This window comes from Macaca thibetana, chromosome 4 (assembly GCF_024542745.1).
Source record: "Macaca thibetana thibetana isolate TM-01 chromosome 4, ASM2454274v1, whole genome shotgun sequence".
Taxonomy (NCBI): domain Eukaryota; kingdom Metazoa; phylum Chordata; class Mammalia; order Primates; family Cercopithecidae; genus Macaca; species Macaca thibetana.
In genome coordinates this window covers 121,952,659-121,970,290 of record NC_065581.1, presented here as the reverse complement: position 1 = coordinate 121,970,290, position 17,632 = coordinate 121,952,659, and the positions used below count along the sequence as shown (strand labels likewise).

General features: G+C 38.2%; 1 protein-coding gene across 2 annotated transcripts in view; it reads left to right on the top strand.

Annotated features, from left to right (window-relative positions):
* The window catches only part of AIG1 (androgen induced 1), a 282,569-nt gene that overhangs the window by 75,843 nt on the left and 189,094 nt on the right, over positions 1-17,632 (top strand). For both annotated transcript variants that reach the window (XM_050787419.1, XM_050787418.1), the window contains exon 3: positions 7,263-7,418. In XM_050787419.1, coding sequence (XP_050643376.1) covers positions 7,263-7,418 — 156 coding nt within the window. The remainder of the gene's footprint in view (positions 1-7,262; positions 7,419-17,632) is intronic.

The window sequence follows — 17,632 nt, the reverse complement described above, 5'->3', positions numbered from 1 at the left end:
GTAAAAAGTCCAATATCTGAAAAGGCTGGTTCATATATTTAGTTCAAATGTCTAGTTGTTTATGGTATGAAGGCAAACCTGGTCCAGTTACTGTATCATGGAGTTTTTAGGTGAACAGTAGTAGTGAATTCACTTGTCTTTGGAAGGCATTGCAATAGCTTTAACCAGAACTTTCCTTCTTGGACTTATCCTCCATCATGTTTCCTTGCTTTCCAGGCTGCATAAAACAATTCAGTGGTCTCCAGGTATTTATGCTTTATCAGTACCAAGGCAATATTCTATTTCCTTTGCCTGTAAACCAAAATCCCACAGAAATTTTACATGTAATTCAGAAACTAGGCTTTTTGAGCTTCCCAAATCCTATTTTTTGTCAATCTTTAAAACTAAGGGATATTGACTTAGAAGGGAAGGATTTGAAAGAAGCTAACCAGCTATATTTCAAAAGAATAAAAACCACTCTCTTTAAACTTTTATTTGGAAATATTTTCCACCAATGAAATAGAGAGAGAAGAATACAATCAATTTCAGTGTGCCAAATAACCAACTTAAGAAATAAAATATTATTTGTACAGTTGAGGCCCTGTATGGATAATATTTCCTCCAATCTTATCCTTCTCTCTCTAGAGGTACCTTAATGAAATGTTATTAATTCCCACGCATTTCTTCATATATTACTTCATATCCCTGCATCCTTAAATTTATCTTTTCGTTTTTTTGAAATTGATTTTAATTGTGTTGGAACATACTATTCTTTCCTGGTTTCCTTTTTTTTTTTTTTTGGTTTAACATTTTGCTGTGAAAATAAAATGTTTATATTTGTTTAGATTTCCATTGTATGAATATAATACAATTACTTATCCAGTCAACTATTAAGAAATATATAGTTAAATGTAAATGGACTAAATGCTCCAATTAAAAGACACAGACTGGCAAACTGGATAAAGAGTCAAGACCCATCAGTCTGCTGTATTCAGGAGACCCATCTCACACGCAGAGACATACATAGGCTCAAAATAAAGGGATGGAGGAAGATTTACCAACCAAATGGAGAACAAAAAAAAGCGGGGGTTGCAATACTAGTCTCTGATAAAACAGACTTTAAACCATCAAAGATCAAAAGAGACAAAGAAGGCCATTACATAATGGTAAAAGGATCAATTCAACAGGAAGAGCTAACTATCCTAAATATATATGCACCCAATACAGGAGCACCCAGATTCATAAAGCAAGTCCTTAGAGACTTATAAAGAGACTTAGACTCCCATACAATAATAATGGGAGACTTCAACACTGCACTGTCAACATTAGAAAGATCAACGAGACAGAAAGTTAACAAGGATATCCAGGAATTGAACTCATCTCTGCAGCAAGCAGACCTAATAGACATCTATAGAACTCTCCACCCCAAATCAACAGAATATACATTCTTCTCAGCACCGCATCGCACTTATTCCAAAATTGACCACATAATTGGAAGTAAAGCACTCCTCAGCAAATGTACAAGAACAAAAATTATAACAAACTGTCTCTCAGACCACAGTGCAATCAAACTAGAACTCAGGACTAAGAAACTCAATCAAAACCGCTCAACTACATGGAAACTGAACAACCTGCTCCTGAATGACTACTGGGTACATAACGAAATGAAGGCAGAAATAAAGATGCTCTTTGAAACCAATGAGAACAAAGATACAACATACCAGAATCTCTGGGACACATTTAAAGCAGTGTGTGAGGGAAATTTATAGCACTAAATGCCCACAAGAGAAAGCAGGAAAGATCTAAAATTGACACTCTAACATCGCAATTAAAAGAACTAGAGAAGCAAGAGCAAACACATTCGAAAGCTAGCAGAAGGCAAGAAATAACTAAGATCAGAGCAGAACTGAAGGAGATAGAGACACAAAAAAACCCTCCAAAAAATCAATGAATCCAGGAGTTGGTTTTTTGAAAAGATCGACAAAATTGACAGACCACTAGCAAGACTAATAAAGAAGAAAAGAGAGAAGAATCAAATAGACGCAATAAAAAATGATAAAGGGGATATCACCACCGACCCCACAGAAATACAAACTACCATCAGAGAATACTATAAACACCACTATGCAAATAAACTAGAAAATCTAGAAGAAATGGATAATTTCCTGGACACTTACACTCTTCCAAGACTAAACCAGGAAGAAGTTGAATCCCTGAATAGACCAATAGCAGGTTCTGAAATTGAGGCAATAATTAATAGCCTACCAACGAAAAAAAGTCCAGAACCAGATGGATTCACAGCTGAATTCTACCAGAGGTACAAGGAGGAGCTGGTACCATTCCTTCTGAAACTATTCCAATCAATAGAAAAAGAAGGAATCCTCCCTAACTCATTTTATGAGGCCAACATCATCCTGATACCAAAGCCTGGCAGAGACACAACAAAAAAAGAGAATTTTAGACCAATATCCCTGATGAACATCGATGCAAAAATCCTCCATAAAATACTGGCAAACCGGATTCAGCAGCACATCAAAAAGCTTATCCACCATAATCAAGTGGGCTTCATCCCTGGGATGCAAGGCTGGTTCAACATTCGCAAATCAATAAACATAATCCAGCATATAAACAGAACCAAAGACAAGAACCACATGATTATCTCAATAGATGCAGAAAAGCCCTTTGACAAAATTCAACAGCCCTTCATGCTACAAACGCTCAATAAATTCGGTATTGATGGAACGTACCTCAAAATAATAAGAGCTATTTATGACAAACCCACAGCCAATATCATACTGAATGGGCAAAAACTGGAAAAATTCCCTTTGAAAACTGGCACAAGACAGGGATGCCCTCTCTCACCACTCCTATTCAACATAGTGTTGGAAGTTCTGGCTAGGGCAATCAGGCAAGAGAAAGAAATCAAGGGTATTCAGTTAGGAAAAGAGGAGTCAAATTGTCCCTCTTTGCAGATGACATGATTGTATATTTAGAAAACCCCATTGTCTCAGCCCAAAATCTCCTTAAGCTGATAAGCAACTTCAGCAAAGTCTCAGGATACAAAATTAATGTGCAAAACTCACAAGCATTCTTATACACCAGTAACAGACAAACAGAGAGCCAAATCAGGAATGAACTTCCATTCACAATAGCTTCAAAGAGAATAAAATACCTAGGAATCCAACTGACAAGGGATGTAAAGGACCTCTTCAAGGAGAACTACAAACCACTGCTCAGTGAAATCAAAGAGGACACAAACAAATGGAAGAACATACCATGCTCATGGATAGGAAGAATCCATATCATGAAAATGGCCATACTGCCCAAGATTATTTATAGATTCAATGCCATCCCCATCAAGCTACCAATGAGTTTCTTCACAGAATTGGAAAAAACTGCTTTAAAGTTCATATGGAACCGTAAAAGAGCCCGCATCTCCAAGACAATCCTAAGTCAAAAGAACAAAGCTGGAGGCATCACGCTACCTGACTTCAAACTATACTACAAGGCTACAGTAACCAAAACAGCATGGTACTGGTACCAAAACAGAGATATAGACCAATGGAACAGAAGAGTCCTCAGAAATAATACCACACATCTACAGTCATCTGATCTTTGTAAAACCTGAGAGAAACAAGAAATGGGGAAAGGATTCCCTATTTAATAAATGGTGCTGAGAAAATTGGCTAGCCATAAGTAGAAAGCTGAAACTGGATCCTTTCCTTACTCCTTATACGAAAATTAATTCAAGATAGATTAGAGACTTAAATGTTAGACCTAATACCATAAAAACCCTAGAGGAAAACCTAGGTAGTACCATTCAGGACATAGGCATGGGCAAAGACTTCATGTCTAAAACACCAAAAGCAATGGCAGCAAAAGCCAAAATTGACAAATGAGATCTCATTAAACTAAAGAGCTTCTGCACAGCAAAAGAAACTACCATCAGAGTGAACAGGCAACCTACAGAATGGGAGAAAATTTTTGCAATCTACTCATCCGACAAAGGGCTAATATCCAGAACCTACAAAGAACTCAAACAAATTTACAAGAAAAAAAACAACCCCATCAAAAAGTGGACAAAGGATATGAACAGACATTTCTCAAAAGAAGACATTCATACAGACAACAGACACATGAAAAAATGCTCATCATCACTGGCCATCAGAGAAATGCAAATCAAAACCACAATGAGATACCATCTCACGCCAGTTAGAATGGCAATCATTAAAAAGTCAGGAAACAACAGGTGCTGGAGAGGATGTGGAGAAATAGGAACACTTTTACACTGTTGGTGGGATTGTAAACTAGTTCAACCATTATGGAAAACAGTATGGCCATTCCTCAAGGATCTAGAACTTGATGTACCATATGACCCAGCCATCCCATTACTGGGTATATACCCAAAGGATTATAAATCATGCTGCTATAAAGACACATGCACACGTATGTTTATTGCGGCACTATTCACAATAGCAAAGACTTGGAATCAACCCAAATGTCCATCAGTGACAGACTGGATTAAGAAAATGTGGCACATATACACCTTGGAATACTATGCAGCCATAAAAAAGGATGAGTTTGTGTCCTTTGTAGGGACATGGATGCAGCTGGAAACCATCATTCTTAGCAAACTATTGCAAGAACAGAAAACCAAACACTGCATGTTCTCACTCATAGGTGGGAACTGAACAATGAGATCACTTGGACTCGGGAAGGGGGACATCACACACCGGGGCCTATCATGGGGAGGGGGTAGGGGGAGGGATTGCATTGGTAGTTATACCTGATGTAAATGACGAGTTGATAGGTGCTGACGAGTTGATGGGTGCAGCACAGCAACATGGCACAAGTATACATATGTAACAAACGTGCACGTTATACACATGTACCCTAGAACTTAAAGTATAATTAAAAAAAAAAAGAAATATAAAAAAAAGAAATATATAGTTATTTCAACTTTTTTGAGGCAATGAACACTCAAATTAACCTTTGGTAGATATGATTAGTACACATGTATGAGAGTTTCTGTGGGGAATGCCCTTTATAATTATATCAATAAATAAATAGAGTATGTCTAGTTGTTTATGGTATGAAGGCAAACCTTTAAATTACTATAGATGATCTACAACTCAGAATTTTTGACTTATTATATTTCAACTTTATGCTAGTGTGAAAATGATCACATTCAATAGAAACCATACTTTGAGTACTCATGAAACCATTCTGTTTTTCATGTTCAGTACAATATTTAATAAGTTTCATGCGATTTTCAACATTTTATCATAAAATAGGCTTTGTGTTAGATGACTTCCCCCAACTGCAGGCTAATGTGTGTGTTCTGAGCACATTTTACATAGGCTAAGCTAAGCTATGCTATTCCATAGGTCAGGTGTATTAAATGCATTTCCAACTTAAGATATTTTCAGTTTGCTATGAGTTTATAGGGACATAGCTGCATCATAAGTTGAAGAGCATCTGTAGATATTGTCAGTTGTTTTTCAAACTGGTTGTCCAGATTTACATTCCTACCATAAGCTTTCTGGTTGTTCTACATCTTTGTAACACTTGGTATTGTCAGAATTAAATTGTAAATAATTACACTGGTGAGAAATGCTATCTTATTGTGGTCTTAGTTTGCATTTCCCTGGTTAGTAGTCACCTTTTTATGTTTACTAGCTAGATTAGCATGAAGATTATTATGCCCTGGTAGGGTCACTCCAGTTTAATCAAACTCTATTAGGGCCAACATAGAGATTCAAATATCTAAAGTCCTAAGATATGAAAAATAGAAAGATATGAATAGAAGTATATAAAAAATAGAAAATAGAAATTTTTTCTAAGTATGAAATTATTCCCTGAGTCATTTAAGTTATTTCTAGCTATCAAAACATGACTCTTGCCAACACCTCTATTGTGTCGTTCTCAATTGTGGCAGTCTTAGCTTCTCTTACTCTGGTTTTTCTGGCTGTAGAAAGAATGACAATAAACCTTAAGTCACTGAAGCTAAAGAAAGGCTATGTTATGAGGAAACATAGAACATTACTCTGGCTAAGCCTGACTAATAATAGTAAGATTTGGTGAACTCCAGAAAGCCTAGGTTAACAATTTCAGTGTTCTAGTGCTGTGCTAAGTGATGGAACCAAATACTTTTTAGGATCCTTCTTCCCTTGTGAGGACCCTATCCACAGAGAGTTCGCAGACTTTTTCTACTGCCAATGAGGAAATTTACCAAAAAAGGTACTTGCTATCTTTTCTAAAGAGCCAATGAGTAAAATTGTGTCTTTTACAAAGATATAATCTGTAAACTATTTTCAGTAGGAAAACAGCCAGAAAAATTTTCCTGAATGTATCCTTGGTGCTAATTTGGTATGACTTTGTGCACAGGAGATACATTTTCTGCCCTTTCCATAATTTGAATGATCATCTGCCTAGCTGCATTACAGTATGGTGCCTGCAGTGTTCTCCCTCTGCCATAGTCCAAGTAAATGAAACATAGCTGATCTAAATGCTTCCGTTTGTAATTGATTTGGGGAATGTACAACCTGTAGTTTTTTTGTGGGGGGGGGATTGGAGAAATGGTATGGACATCTCTGTTTATATTACTTTGGAAATATTTTATTTCGATAAATACTAAAAACCTGAGTAGGAGGTCATTTGGTTCAAGTTTGACAACAAAAACTTGTTTCATATCAGCCTTAATTATTACATGCAGTCGATTTTTTTTATGACTCAAGGACCCACTTCCTACCACTTCCTTTGGTAGAAGAACTATCTAAATGTAAGAGATGAAAGCATAGGAAAGTTTTTTACATTTAGACTGAATTGTCCTATTATTCAGACCATCCTCACCCTTTTGTTTTCACTTCTTAGATGTTTGTTAAAACTCACTAATTATATTGACTAGTAGAAGCCATAGACCTGACTTAGACTTGACATAGTAGAAACCATTACAAACCATAGACGTGATGCTTTAAAATAACGGTCCTGCCAGTTTGATCGTTGATATTGCTTTCTGTCGGGCTCTATTTAGATGTGTGTGTCCACACATGTTTTGCACTTGTCCCGAGGTGAGTGAAAATGGAAGTGGTGTTTTAAAGATGAACTTTCTCTATACTAGCAAGTTGTAAATGTCTGTTCTCTATTTCTAGGAGCAGCTCTTTAAAATATGCTTCTGATCCTTTCTTATCAGATGTCATGTTGTACACCAGCAGCTCATTTGCTGTTCCACAGCTTGGGTCTCTAGATCTTAATGACTCATACTGATTGTTGTCCCCCTACAGGTTATCCAGGCTGTCTTTTTTGGCATCTGTGTGCTGACTGATCTTTCCAGTCTTCTGACTCGAGGAAGTGGGAACCAGGAGCAAGAGAGGCAGCTCAAGAAGCTCATCTCTCTCCGGGACTGGATGTTAGCTGTGTTGGCCTTTCCTGTTGGGGTTGTGAGTATGATGGAGGATGCATTTCGCCACAAAAGAAACTTGGCTCTTATTTCAGACTTCTAAGAGAAAAAAAAAAAGAGTTCATTATAAAAGGTTTCTGTATTATTAGTTTCCTAGAGCTGTGAGTATCACAGATGTGGTGACTTAAACAACAGACATTTATTTTCTCATAATTCTGGAGGCTGAAGTCTGAGATGCAGGTGTCCACAGGGTTCGTGTGTTCTGAGGCCTCTCTCCCCTTGGCTTGCAGATGGCACCTTCTGACTGTGTCTTCACATGCTTGTCCCTCTGTGCCTGTCTTTGCCTAAACTTCCTATTTTTATAAGGCATAGCAGTCATATTAGATTTATTTTAGGGCCCCCTAATGACCTCATTTAACCATATATAATCACCTCTTTAAAAACCCAGTCTCCAAATACAGTCACATTGTGAGATTCTGGGGGTTAGGACTTCCACATATGAATTTTGCAGAGGACACAATTCAATCTATAACAGTTTCTTAAGCAGCCCAAACTTGAAAGGTAGGGTCCTTGGGTCAACCAGGCTAGTATTTTTTGAACTTGGGAGAGGAAATCAGTACTAGCTCATACTTCTTCAGTTACCCAACTGTGCCATTAGCTACTATCACTGAAGTAAATGCCTCTTAATGTTTGGGTCTGTTTTGACTTCATTGATTTTCATTGTTTTCAGTTAGATTCTCTCCATAACTCAACTTCCTTCACAAGTCTGTTAATTTTCCATTATCTGCACATAAACCATGTTTTTTAAAGGCCTTCAGAGACCCTACTGATTTTAACCTCTGCGTAGCCAGGAGAAGAAGAAGAGAACTCATATATATCACAAATTGTAAAGATGCATAAGGGGTTGGTATTTAATTCCAATTCAGACCTTTCATTTGCCAGCTGATTTCAGGGAAAAACAGAAGTCTCAGTGATGTGGTCTAGCACATGCCCCAAGTCCATTGTAGGAAGAGTCAGAAAGTTGTTCATAAATCCTTCCAGTGGATTACTCATATTTGTCAGGTTTGTAGCTGGTAGATGGGCCTACATGCTTGCTTTAAGACCAATTAGTAGGCACTCAGATGGTCACTGAATTGCTTTTTCTCTGTGCCAAATTGTATTTTCTTGAATGAAATAAATAGCCCTTAACCCTGAGAACAACACAATGGCCAGAGAGCATTATAATTTGGTCACACTCCTCATTCCCTCATCCTTGTCCTCTGAAAATTTAAATGAGTACTCAGATTGAAGCTAACCAGCAAGTCTCTCAAATTCCATTGTTTAGCATAGCAGAGTTTTATGCTTTCCATATTACTTAATATTTCCTTCTTTGGACTTTCCAAAAAAAATTCAAATACTTTCTATCAGAATAATCATCTAAGAGAAAATTTCCATTAGCATAAAGCACAAAAATATATACTTTCTGCATAAAAGAATTATCTAGAAAATATAAGTCTGTGTGTACATGTATATGCATCTATATCTAATATATAGTATATGTATATATATTATATATATCATGTGTACTTTTTTCTTTTTTAACATTTACTCCCTTGAAATTTCTACAGACATGTCATTGCCTGTGGAAGCCTAGTTGGCTAGAAGGACTACAATAGTAATACAATAAAAAAGTAGGCCAGACGCAGTGGCTCACGCCTGTAATCCCAGCACTTTGGGAGGCCGAGGCGGGCAGATCATGAGGCCAGGAGATCGAGACCATCCTGGCTAACACAGTGAAACCCTGTGTCTACTAAAAATATGAAAAATGAGCCGGGTGTGGTGGTGGGCGCCTGTATTCCCAGCTACTCGGCAGGCTGATGCAGGAGAATAGCTTGAATCTGAGAGGTGGAGGTTGCAGTGAGCTGAGATCTCACCACTGCACTCCAGCCTGGGCAACAGAGCAAGACTCTGTCTCAAAAAAAAAAAAAAAAAAAAAAAAAAAAAAAGTAAATATAAGTACAGTGTTAACACGTTTTCTCTTAGCTCCCTTCTGTATGTGGTATTAAATTATGTCTCTACAGGGAAAATTTCGACTTATTTTGTAAATTTTGCTACTCTCCTCAAAAGCTCATGGCATATGCCCTTTAGATATTTTTGACCTTCCTTTGGGGGAAAGTTTTGCACCTGCCTGAAGCTTGAAGTATATGTCAACTCTCAGTGTCTTTCCTAAAGTTACTCCATGTATGCTTCATGGTTTGTAAAACAAGTGGTGGCCTTTTTGTTTAGTTATTTGTTTTAGTACATCTGATATTTTCCTCCATCTGTCACTGTCTTCGTTGTTTTGCCTATGTTTTAGAAAAAAGAGGAATAAAAGTGCCTTTCATCCCCACTCACCCCATCCCTCTTAAACCAGAAGTCCCAGCATCATGCTTTCATGGCATGTGGGTGCAGCTGTCCTAGTGGCTCTCTGACAGCCCGAACAGTCCTCATCGCTGTGACCATGGCCTCCCGTGTCACCCAGCACATGGAGGGGATCAGTGCCCTTGAGAATCACAAAAGAAATCAAAGAATAGATAAGGAATTAGAGATGTGTAACTCACTGATATGTTTAACTCATTTTTTTTTTTTTTTGCTCATTGATATTTTGTAGTCGCTATTTCCATCTTTCGTAATCATCCCTGTTATTGTGAGTCACTGTTCCCTTCATAGTTACTAGTCTATTATTTTCCTAAACTTTTTAACGTTCCTTTCAAAGAAAGTGACATTTCTTTTTCTCTTTCCACCCCTCCTTTCTCTCCCTCCTCTCCCCTGTTTTAAGAAGAATCTAGGTCAGTATTCTCTAGAAATCATCATATGTTTTCTACTATTTCTGTCTTGCTCTGTCATTTGACATTTTATATCTGTTTATGCAGTTTCCACCAGACTTTTCACTCTAATACACAGAAATTCATTTTGAGGCCAAAAAAAGCCTGATAAATTGTTCCTTCCCAAATCCCATTAATTTTATTGCAAAGTCATATTTACAGAAGATATGAATGTGCCTCTGTACAAGTATTTGTGTTCATCTGTTCTCACACTGCTAATGCAGACATACCTGAGACTTGAGTAATTTATAAAGGAGTTTAAATTGACTTACAGTTTCACATGGCTATGGAGGCCTCACAATCATGAGGGAAGGCAAAGGAGGAGCAAAGTTATGTCTTACATGGTGGCAAGCAAGAGAGTGTGTTCAGGGGAACTCCCCTGTATAAAGCATCAGATCTTGTGAGACTTATTCACTATCATGAGAACAGCATGGGAAAAACTCCCCCATGATTCAATTACCTCCCACTGGGTCCATCCCACGACACATAGAGATTATGGGAGCTACCATTCAAGATGAGATTTGCATGGGGACACAGCCAAACTATATCAGTATTTTAACACAACATTTTTTTTTTCACTAAAACCTTTAATTTTGTGATTTTTTCATCTTTCTCTCCCTAAACTTATTTCCTACCTTTCCTTTCCAAGGTGCTGTGTCTTTGCTGTGACTTCAGAGCCTCCCCTGTCCTTTACCTTTTTCCCTATTCCCCCAGTTGCTCAGAAGGGTCCAGAATCCTGCTGTAGTTTCATTCTTATAACTTATGACTTTCTTCCTTATTAAAATGCAAACTCTCCCTGAAGCAATGTCACAAGGAATCACTTGAAGAAGCATCATATTTACTTTTTCTGTGCCTCCAGGCCTGGAATGGAGGTGCCAACCTGGAGGGCTCATTACATCAGAAGGATGGAAGAGCATTAATGGCCAGGAACTGATGGAACCAGAATTATGCCTGTAGGAATCTGTAGCATAAAAATGCTTATCATGTGTGCAGATGATTAATGATAACATTTACAAGTAAATGTCTTCATCATTTTGGTGGACACAGTCAAAATCCTAAAGGACAAAATTCTGAAGCACCCTCTCTGTGCCAGGGGAGCACCGGGCATCCTATAGCTGCAGGTGCAGAGCCTCAGCTTTGGGTCCTCCTGTGGTCCCCAGAGGCCTCCCCTGCACTACCACCCTGACAGCTGGGGCACTGCCAACCTTGCAGAGTGCTTCCCTGGCTACTATCTACTGACTTTCTTTGTCTACTGCCTTTCTACTTTTTGTCAGTCAGAAGTTGAAAGGGAAAGCAACATTATTTTTGCTTCATGGTACAGGCAAAATGGCATCGGGCATAAAAAGAGAGTAAAGAGTGAATGCATTACGTCTGTACAGCTGAATTTATCAACTTTGTATAAATTTTCCTGAAGAGATCTATTGGCCCCTGAGCTTTTCCTGATGCTCCCATTATCTCTCTCTTTCTCTCTCTCTCACCTCAGCTGAAACCATGGCAGCAAGAAAGACATGGGTGGGTTATCTGGGATTTGTATTTTCTGCATTAATGCTTCCTCCAGTAACGAGGTTAATTGAGAGTTGTCAGTAATTGCTTTATGTGAGCATGAAGCCCTAAATATGATTTTGTGACCCATGCACCTAATGCATCCACTTCAGGCTCTCTCTTCATCTCAAGGATACATAAAAATCATGAAACATTCCAATCAAAGATAATTGGAGGAAAGTTTTATTTCAGCATAACCTTGAAGAAATCAGGCAGGATTGCTTGAATGAACATGGCATGTATCATCCTGATTTGTGTAGATTCCCATAAATACAAAGCTGGCCTTGATTAGTAATGCTAATGGCCGGAAACCACCAGCACTCCCAAAGCCTTGCAACTAATTTTGCAAGGATAACCCATGGGAGGCTCTTCTTACCATGTGCAGTTTATTTCTGAACCCTGTCACCCTTTTAAAGAATCATTACAAACAATTCTATGACATTATGTGGTCTGGAAGCACTGAAGTTTATTAGGAGCAATCAGACCAAGAATGTCTTTTGTCTCCTGTGAGTTTGTTGACTTTTGTGTTGGCAGATACCATTATGGCTAAGAGACTAGGCTTAGACTTTTAACCACAAAAGTAGGGGGGCATGACGGAAGAGCAGAAACAGCAAATAAATAAATAAATAAAATATATATCTATGAATTTAATGACTATGAAAGTGCCTCTCTCAGGAATCCTAAATGTGTCTCCAACTGCCTACCAAAGAAGCTCTTTAATGAAAAAGAACAATTATTTATACATTTTAAACTTGCTGTCTTTTTTTATAGAGACAGGGTTTCACCCTGTTTCCCAGGCTGGAATGCAGTGCAATGATATTTTGTTGCAGCCTCAACCCCCTGGGCTTAAGGGATCCTCTCACCTCAGTCTCCCAAGTAGCTAGGACTATAGGCATGCACCACTATGCCCTGCTAAGTTAAAAGTTATTTTGGAGACAGGGGTCCCGCTAAATTTCCCAGGCTGGTCTTGAACTCCTGGCCTCAGCTGATTCTCCTGCCTCAGTCTCCTGAGTAGCCAGATTACAGGGATAAGCCACCATACCCAACTAATTATCCATTTTTTATTCATTCTAAATTATGCATCCTATTCGTTTGTAGCTGCTCAACTTGAATAATGCACGTAATCTAACCTCATAACCTCACCAGTACACGTTTGCCCTGGTGTTAGTCTGGTTGCTCTAGCCCCAGTGCTGGTCTGCCCCATCCCGGTATGAAGATGATAGCCCTTTCTGAGTGGGTCTGAGGAGACCTTGGAGATTTCGATCGGTTCTAACCTGGGATGGGTGTCCAGGTTATTAGGAGCAAACTGGCACGTGCCTGTATTAACTTTTCAGGAATTTGACCTTCCTATCTGAGTTTTGACTGAAAGCTGTTTGTTAAGTAACCATTTCTAGTGTTATAATCATGTCTTGTAAAGACTTGGTGAAGATTGTATAGGTATCAACCTATTCCAAAATCCTTTAAAACTTGATTTTACTTCTAATAGGACTGTATGGTATCTGCTTCCTTAGGAAACATGGAAAATGGATTTAAAATCTCAAATGCAAACTCAAAGAAAAAGTATATTGCTATTGTTTTAAAAAAGTAATTCCCAAAAGTCTTCATTTGTTGACATACTAGCTAATTCTAAGCTATCTTTAAGTTTTGACATGCATATAAATTTAGATTGTCATAAACCTACAACTTAAAAATTGTAGTTTCATTACTGATTTTTAAATGAAAGAGATTGGCTTAAATGGGAAAGCAGAAAATTAATATTAATGACTAATATTAAGGTCTGTTAATATAACACATAAAGGAAGAGAATTTGATTCTATTTGAGATTATAAATAAAAGCAAATGCCTTTCCTTCTGTTTTGATATTAACGGGGAAATTTAAAAAAATAAATTGTTTACCCTATTCTACAAATTCTGGATTCAACTTAAAAATACACTTAATATCTTCTGATCCTCTCTTTATTAAATTTTCACACAGATACCTAAAGTCAAGACTTTTCTATTTTCTTTAAGCCTTAACTGATGTTTTAAGTTTCTTTAAATGTCCTTTTCCTTTCTTTTCACTTCTGAAGTTAAAAATACATTGGCTAGATCATGTTTTATGGTAAAACCCAGTACACTGCAGGTGGAGTTAATCAAATGCTTGCCGCCTGCACTGAAATAAGGAATGTGAACTGAGTTACCTAAGAAGGAAGGTTCATAGATGAGAATTCATTCAAGATCAGTAAGGAAAATGAGCCATGTTTTCCCAATACTGGGAGAAAGGCTCAGAAAACTGTAATTACCAAAACTACGTAAGTGATCTTACAATTATTTTTTAATAACTTTTCAAAAGATCAAGGACATTGTATGTTTAGATATATGTAACTGATAAGAAACCAGGTTGCTTCTCAATCATCTCATGTATTCTTTTCTCCTCAATTGAGAACCAAAGATTTTCTGCTTAGGTGACCTATTTAATTTGCACACGTTTATGCTAGCTCAGAGTGGTCAGCTTTTTTGATGCTTCCAAGACAAATTTCTTAAACATAATAGTCACACTGTAACAAAATTTCACATAGATGCCCACTTTAAAATATATAACAGGGAAAACCGCACGTTTATATCTAGACTGTTCAAAGGACAGAAGTTCTCGTCAAATCCGTAATTATTTGTGGACCCATGGAGCCTACTGTGTAGCAAGTACTGAGTGCTAAGAGTCAGGATAGTGTTGGCTGAAAATCAGTCTGTCTTTCAAAGGTTTCACAGTCTAGGGAGGGCGGCTTTATAAGCTATATCAACAAGTAAATTAAAATAGGGTGTGATGAGTATAATAATACATGTGTTTAAGGTGCAGAGAAGTATCCGCAAAGCGAGAGGGGTTAATTTAAGTAGGTGGGAGGTCCTGAAAGACTTCTCAGAAATAATGACATCTAAGCTCTATTTGAAGAATGACTAAGAACTTACTGGATGTATAAGTTAATGATGCATCCAGTTGCGAGTAACAGAATACCCTCAGAAATCCGCCTGGCTCACTCTTTCACTTCATTCAAGTCTGCTCAAATAAGCTCAGCAAAGCTTCTATGAATGATCTATATGAATTAGCCTCTCATTTTTCTCTGTTCCTTTACCTTGCTTTATTTTATCCATGGCGATTACCACTACCTGGCATATTATGTTTATTCTTTTATTTGTGTAGTGTCTGTCTTCTCTGACTTGGTTCATACTCTGTGAGACCAGGGAAGTTGTGTTTCATTTACTGCTTTATCCCAAGCATTAGGAGCAGTGTCTAAATAATTCAATATTAGTTGAGTGTAATCCAGCCAACTGTGGTTTAAATAATAAAGATATTTAATATCTCACAAGACATGGAACTTTTTGACAGGCAGTTTCAGGGTGGTATTGCTCAGTGTTTTCATATTTTGTACTTTTTATTGAGACATGGTCTCACTGTGTTGCCTGGACTGGAGTGCAGTGGCATGATCTTGGCTCACTGCAGCCTCCACCTCTCAGGCTCAAGCAATCCTCCCACCTCAGCCTCCCGAGTAGCTGGGACCACAGGTGTGTGCCACCATGCCCGGCTAATTTTTGTATTTTTTGTAGAGACAGGGTTTCGCCATGTTGCCCAGGCTGGTCTCAAACTCCTGAGCTCAAGCAATCCACCACCTTGGCATCCCAAAGTGCTGGGATTATAGGCACGAACCACCATGTCCAGGCAGTATTTTCATTTGAGACTTGTACATTTTATATTTTCCACACATTTATCTTCAGAGTGTTACCTTTTTGTCCTTGGACTTGCCACCTAAATCCTCGAGAGGGTTAATAAAGCACCAAGCATCACATCCTTCACAACCATGTTCAAGGACAGAAAAGGAAGAAACTCTAGGGAGCCCTCCCCAAGTATCTGTTTCTTCCTCAGGCGAATAGATTATTCCCAGAAGCTCCACCCGCAGATTTCACCATACGTCCCATTGGTCAGAACCATCACAGAGCTACAACCAGCAGTGTGGGCCTGGGAAAGCAAGAAGCAGCAGAAGGAAATGAAGTTACCATGAGGGCTTAAACTAATTATGGTTTATCCTTAGGGGCTGGGCATATTGCTACCCAAACAAAACCAGGAGTTTTAAAAAATGCAATAAGTAACAAATTTAGGGAATAACAATATGTAAAATAAGTGAAAACTAGTATGATTCTAGGTAATTTATTTTTTATGTCAGTATGAAAAATATATACAGTAAAGCTGATAAGATTAATCATGGACATTTTCTGTTGTAGCCAAAAAGGTATATTTTTTCCCATTCATTCTCTACCAATAATCATTTTTAGTGTATTCTTACCAGTAGTATCATAAACAACAACTGAAATCTGATATTTGAAGAAGTCCTTCTCAAGGAAAGATTTCTTACACATTTGATGAAATGGTTTAATTTCTAAAGCTCCATATCAAATTCGTCAGAGGTGTCCCTTGCTTTAGACCACAAACTCAAGAGATTCAGACAACTGGGTTCAATAAGTAAAATTTTCCTTGACCACCCTTTCCCCTAGACATTATCATGTCCCATAGATCATTTCACAGATTTCCTACTCTCTCTCTGGGGGAAAAAAAATCACAGAAATATCTCACAAAATGAAGATATTTTCTTCCCATAATTATAGTCATAAGTAAAATATATATTTGAAATTTGAGATCAGGAAAAGGTAGAATTGATTTTCAGTAACACTAGACATGTGTTTCCTGTCCTCAACAATGTGACCCACAAAACCAGGATCTTATATATGTCCTTGTTTTGGGGACCGGGGACAAGATGCAATATTCTTGATTTTAAAAGAAAAGAAAAAAAGCATTCACACTTCTTCTTCCTTCCCTGAATATTTCACTCCCTCCCTCTTTCCCTCTATCTCCCCAACACCCCCATCTCTCTCTCTCTCTCTCTCTCTCTCTCTCTCTGTCTCTCTCTCTCTCTCCCTCTCTCTCACCCTATCTCTCTTTCTCTTTCTACCTTTCTCCTTTCACCTCATCCCTCCACCCTAACCATTGCTTTCTGTGTAGAAAAGGAAACAATAATTTATTTGCTCTGTGGGTGTTCCTGAAATTACTACTGTCCCCGTGGGTGTTTTGAGGTAACTCTTAACTCCTTTAGCTGGACCAAAATGTACTGTTACATCAGCCGATAAAAAAGTAATTTCCCTTCAAGGAAGGAGCTAGTGGACCTTCCACCTACACAAAATTTACTAACTTAATTGTGCCCATGTGATTACCATTCTAATGATTTGCTTATTTTACCACAAATAGCCAGTCCAGGATAGGACTTTCATTCATTGTACCTTTTTCTATCCCTCTTACGGAACAAAAGTTAAGGCATAATTCTGACTATTGGGAAGGTGATGCAGAAACTCAGGTGGGAAAGTGGGAAGATGAGGAGAGGGCAGGTGGTGAGGAGAGTGTAGCCCTGCCAGCCAGCTCACAGTCTCCTAAGCACCTCTGAAGAGCACATTTTCCAGAAGTTTCCCACCAGAGAATGTCCCTTTAGGTTAGGTCTGTACATAAGTAGGCTACGTCGGTACTTGATTTACCCATAGCAACAAATGTATACTGGGAATTGGGGCTGTGTTGGTGGAGCTGTGGCCACATGAGGAAACTGAAGAAAGCTACGCCACAGAGGGAGTGGAAGGAGCCCTTAAGTCTTGTCTGCTTTTGTGGTTTTCTGGGTTCTCTGCTACTTTGTTCATTTTTGACCAGAAAAGATTGGAGAGGAATGTGAAATAAGAAAAAATCCTAGACACAAAGGAGTGGCATGCCCAAGTTCACAGGCATGACGAGAGAGGAATTTTATCACCTTGCCACTTGATCCTGAGGACATCTCCCCTCCCCTTTGTTTCACTTAGAAATCAA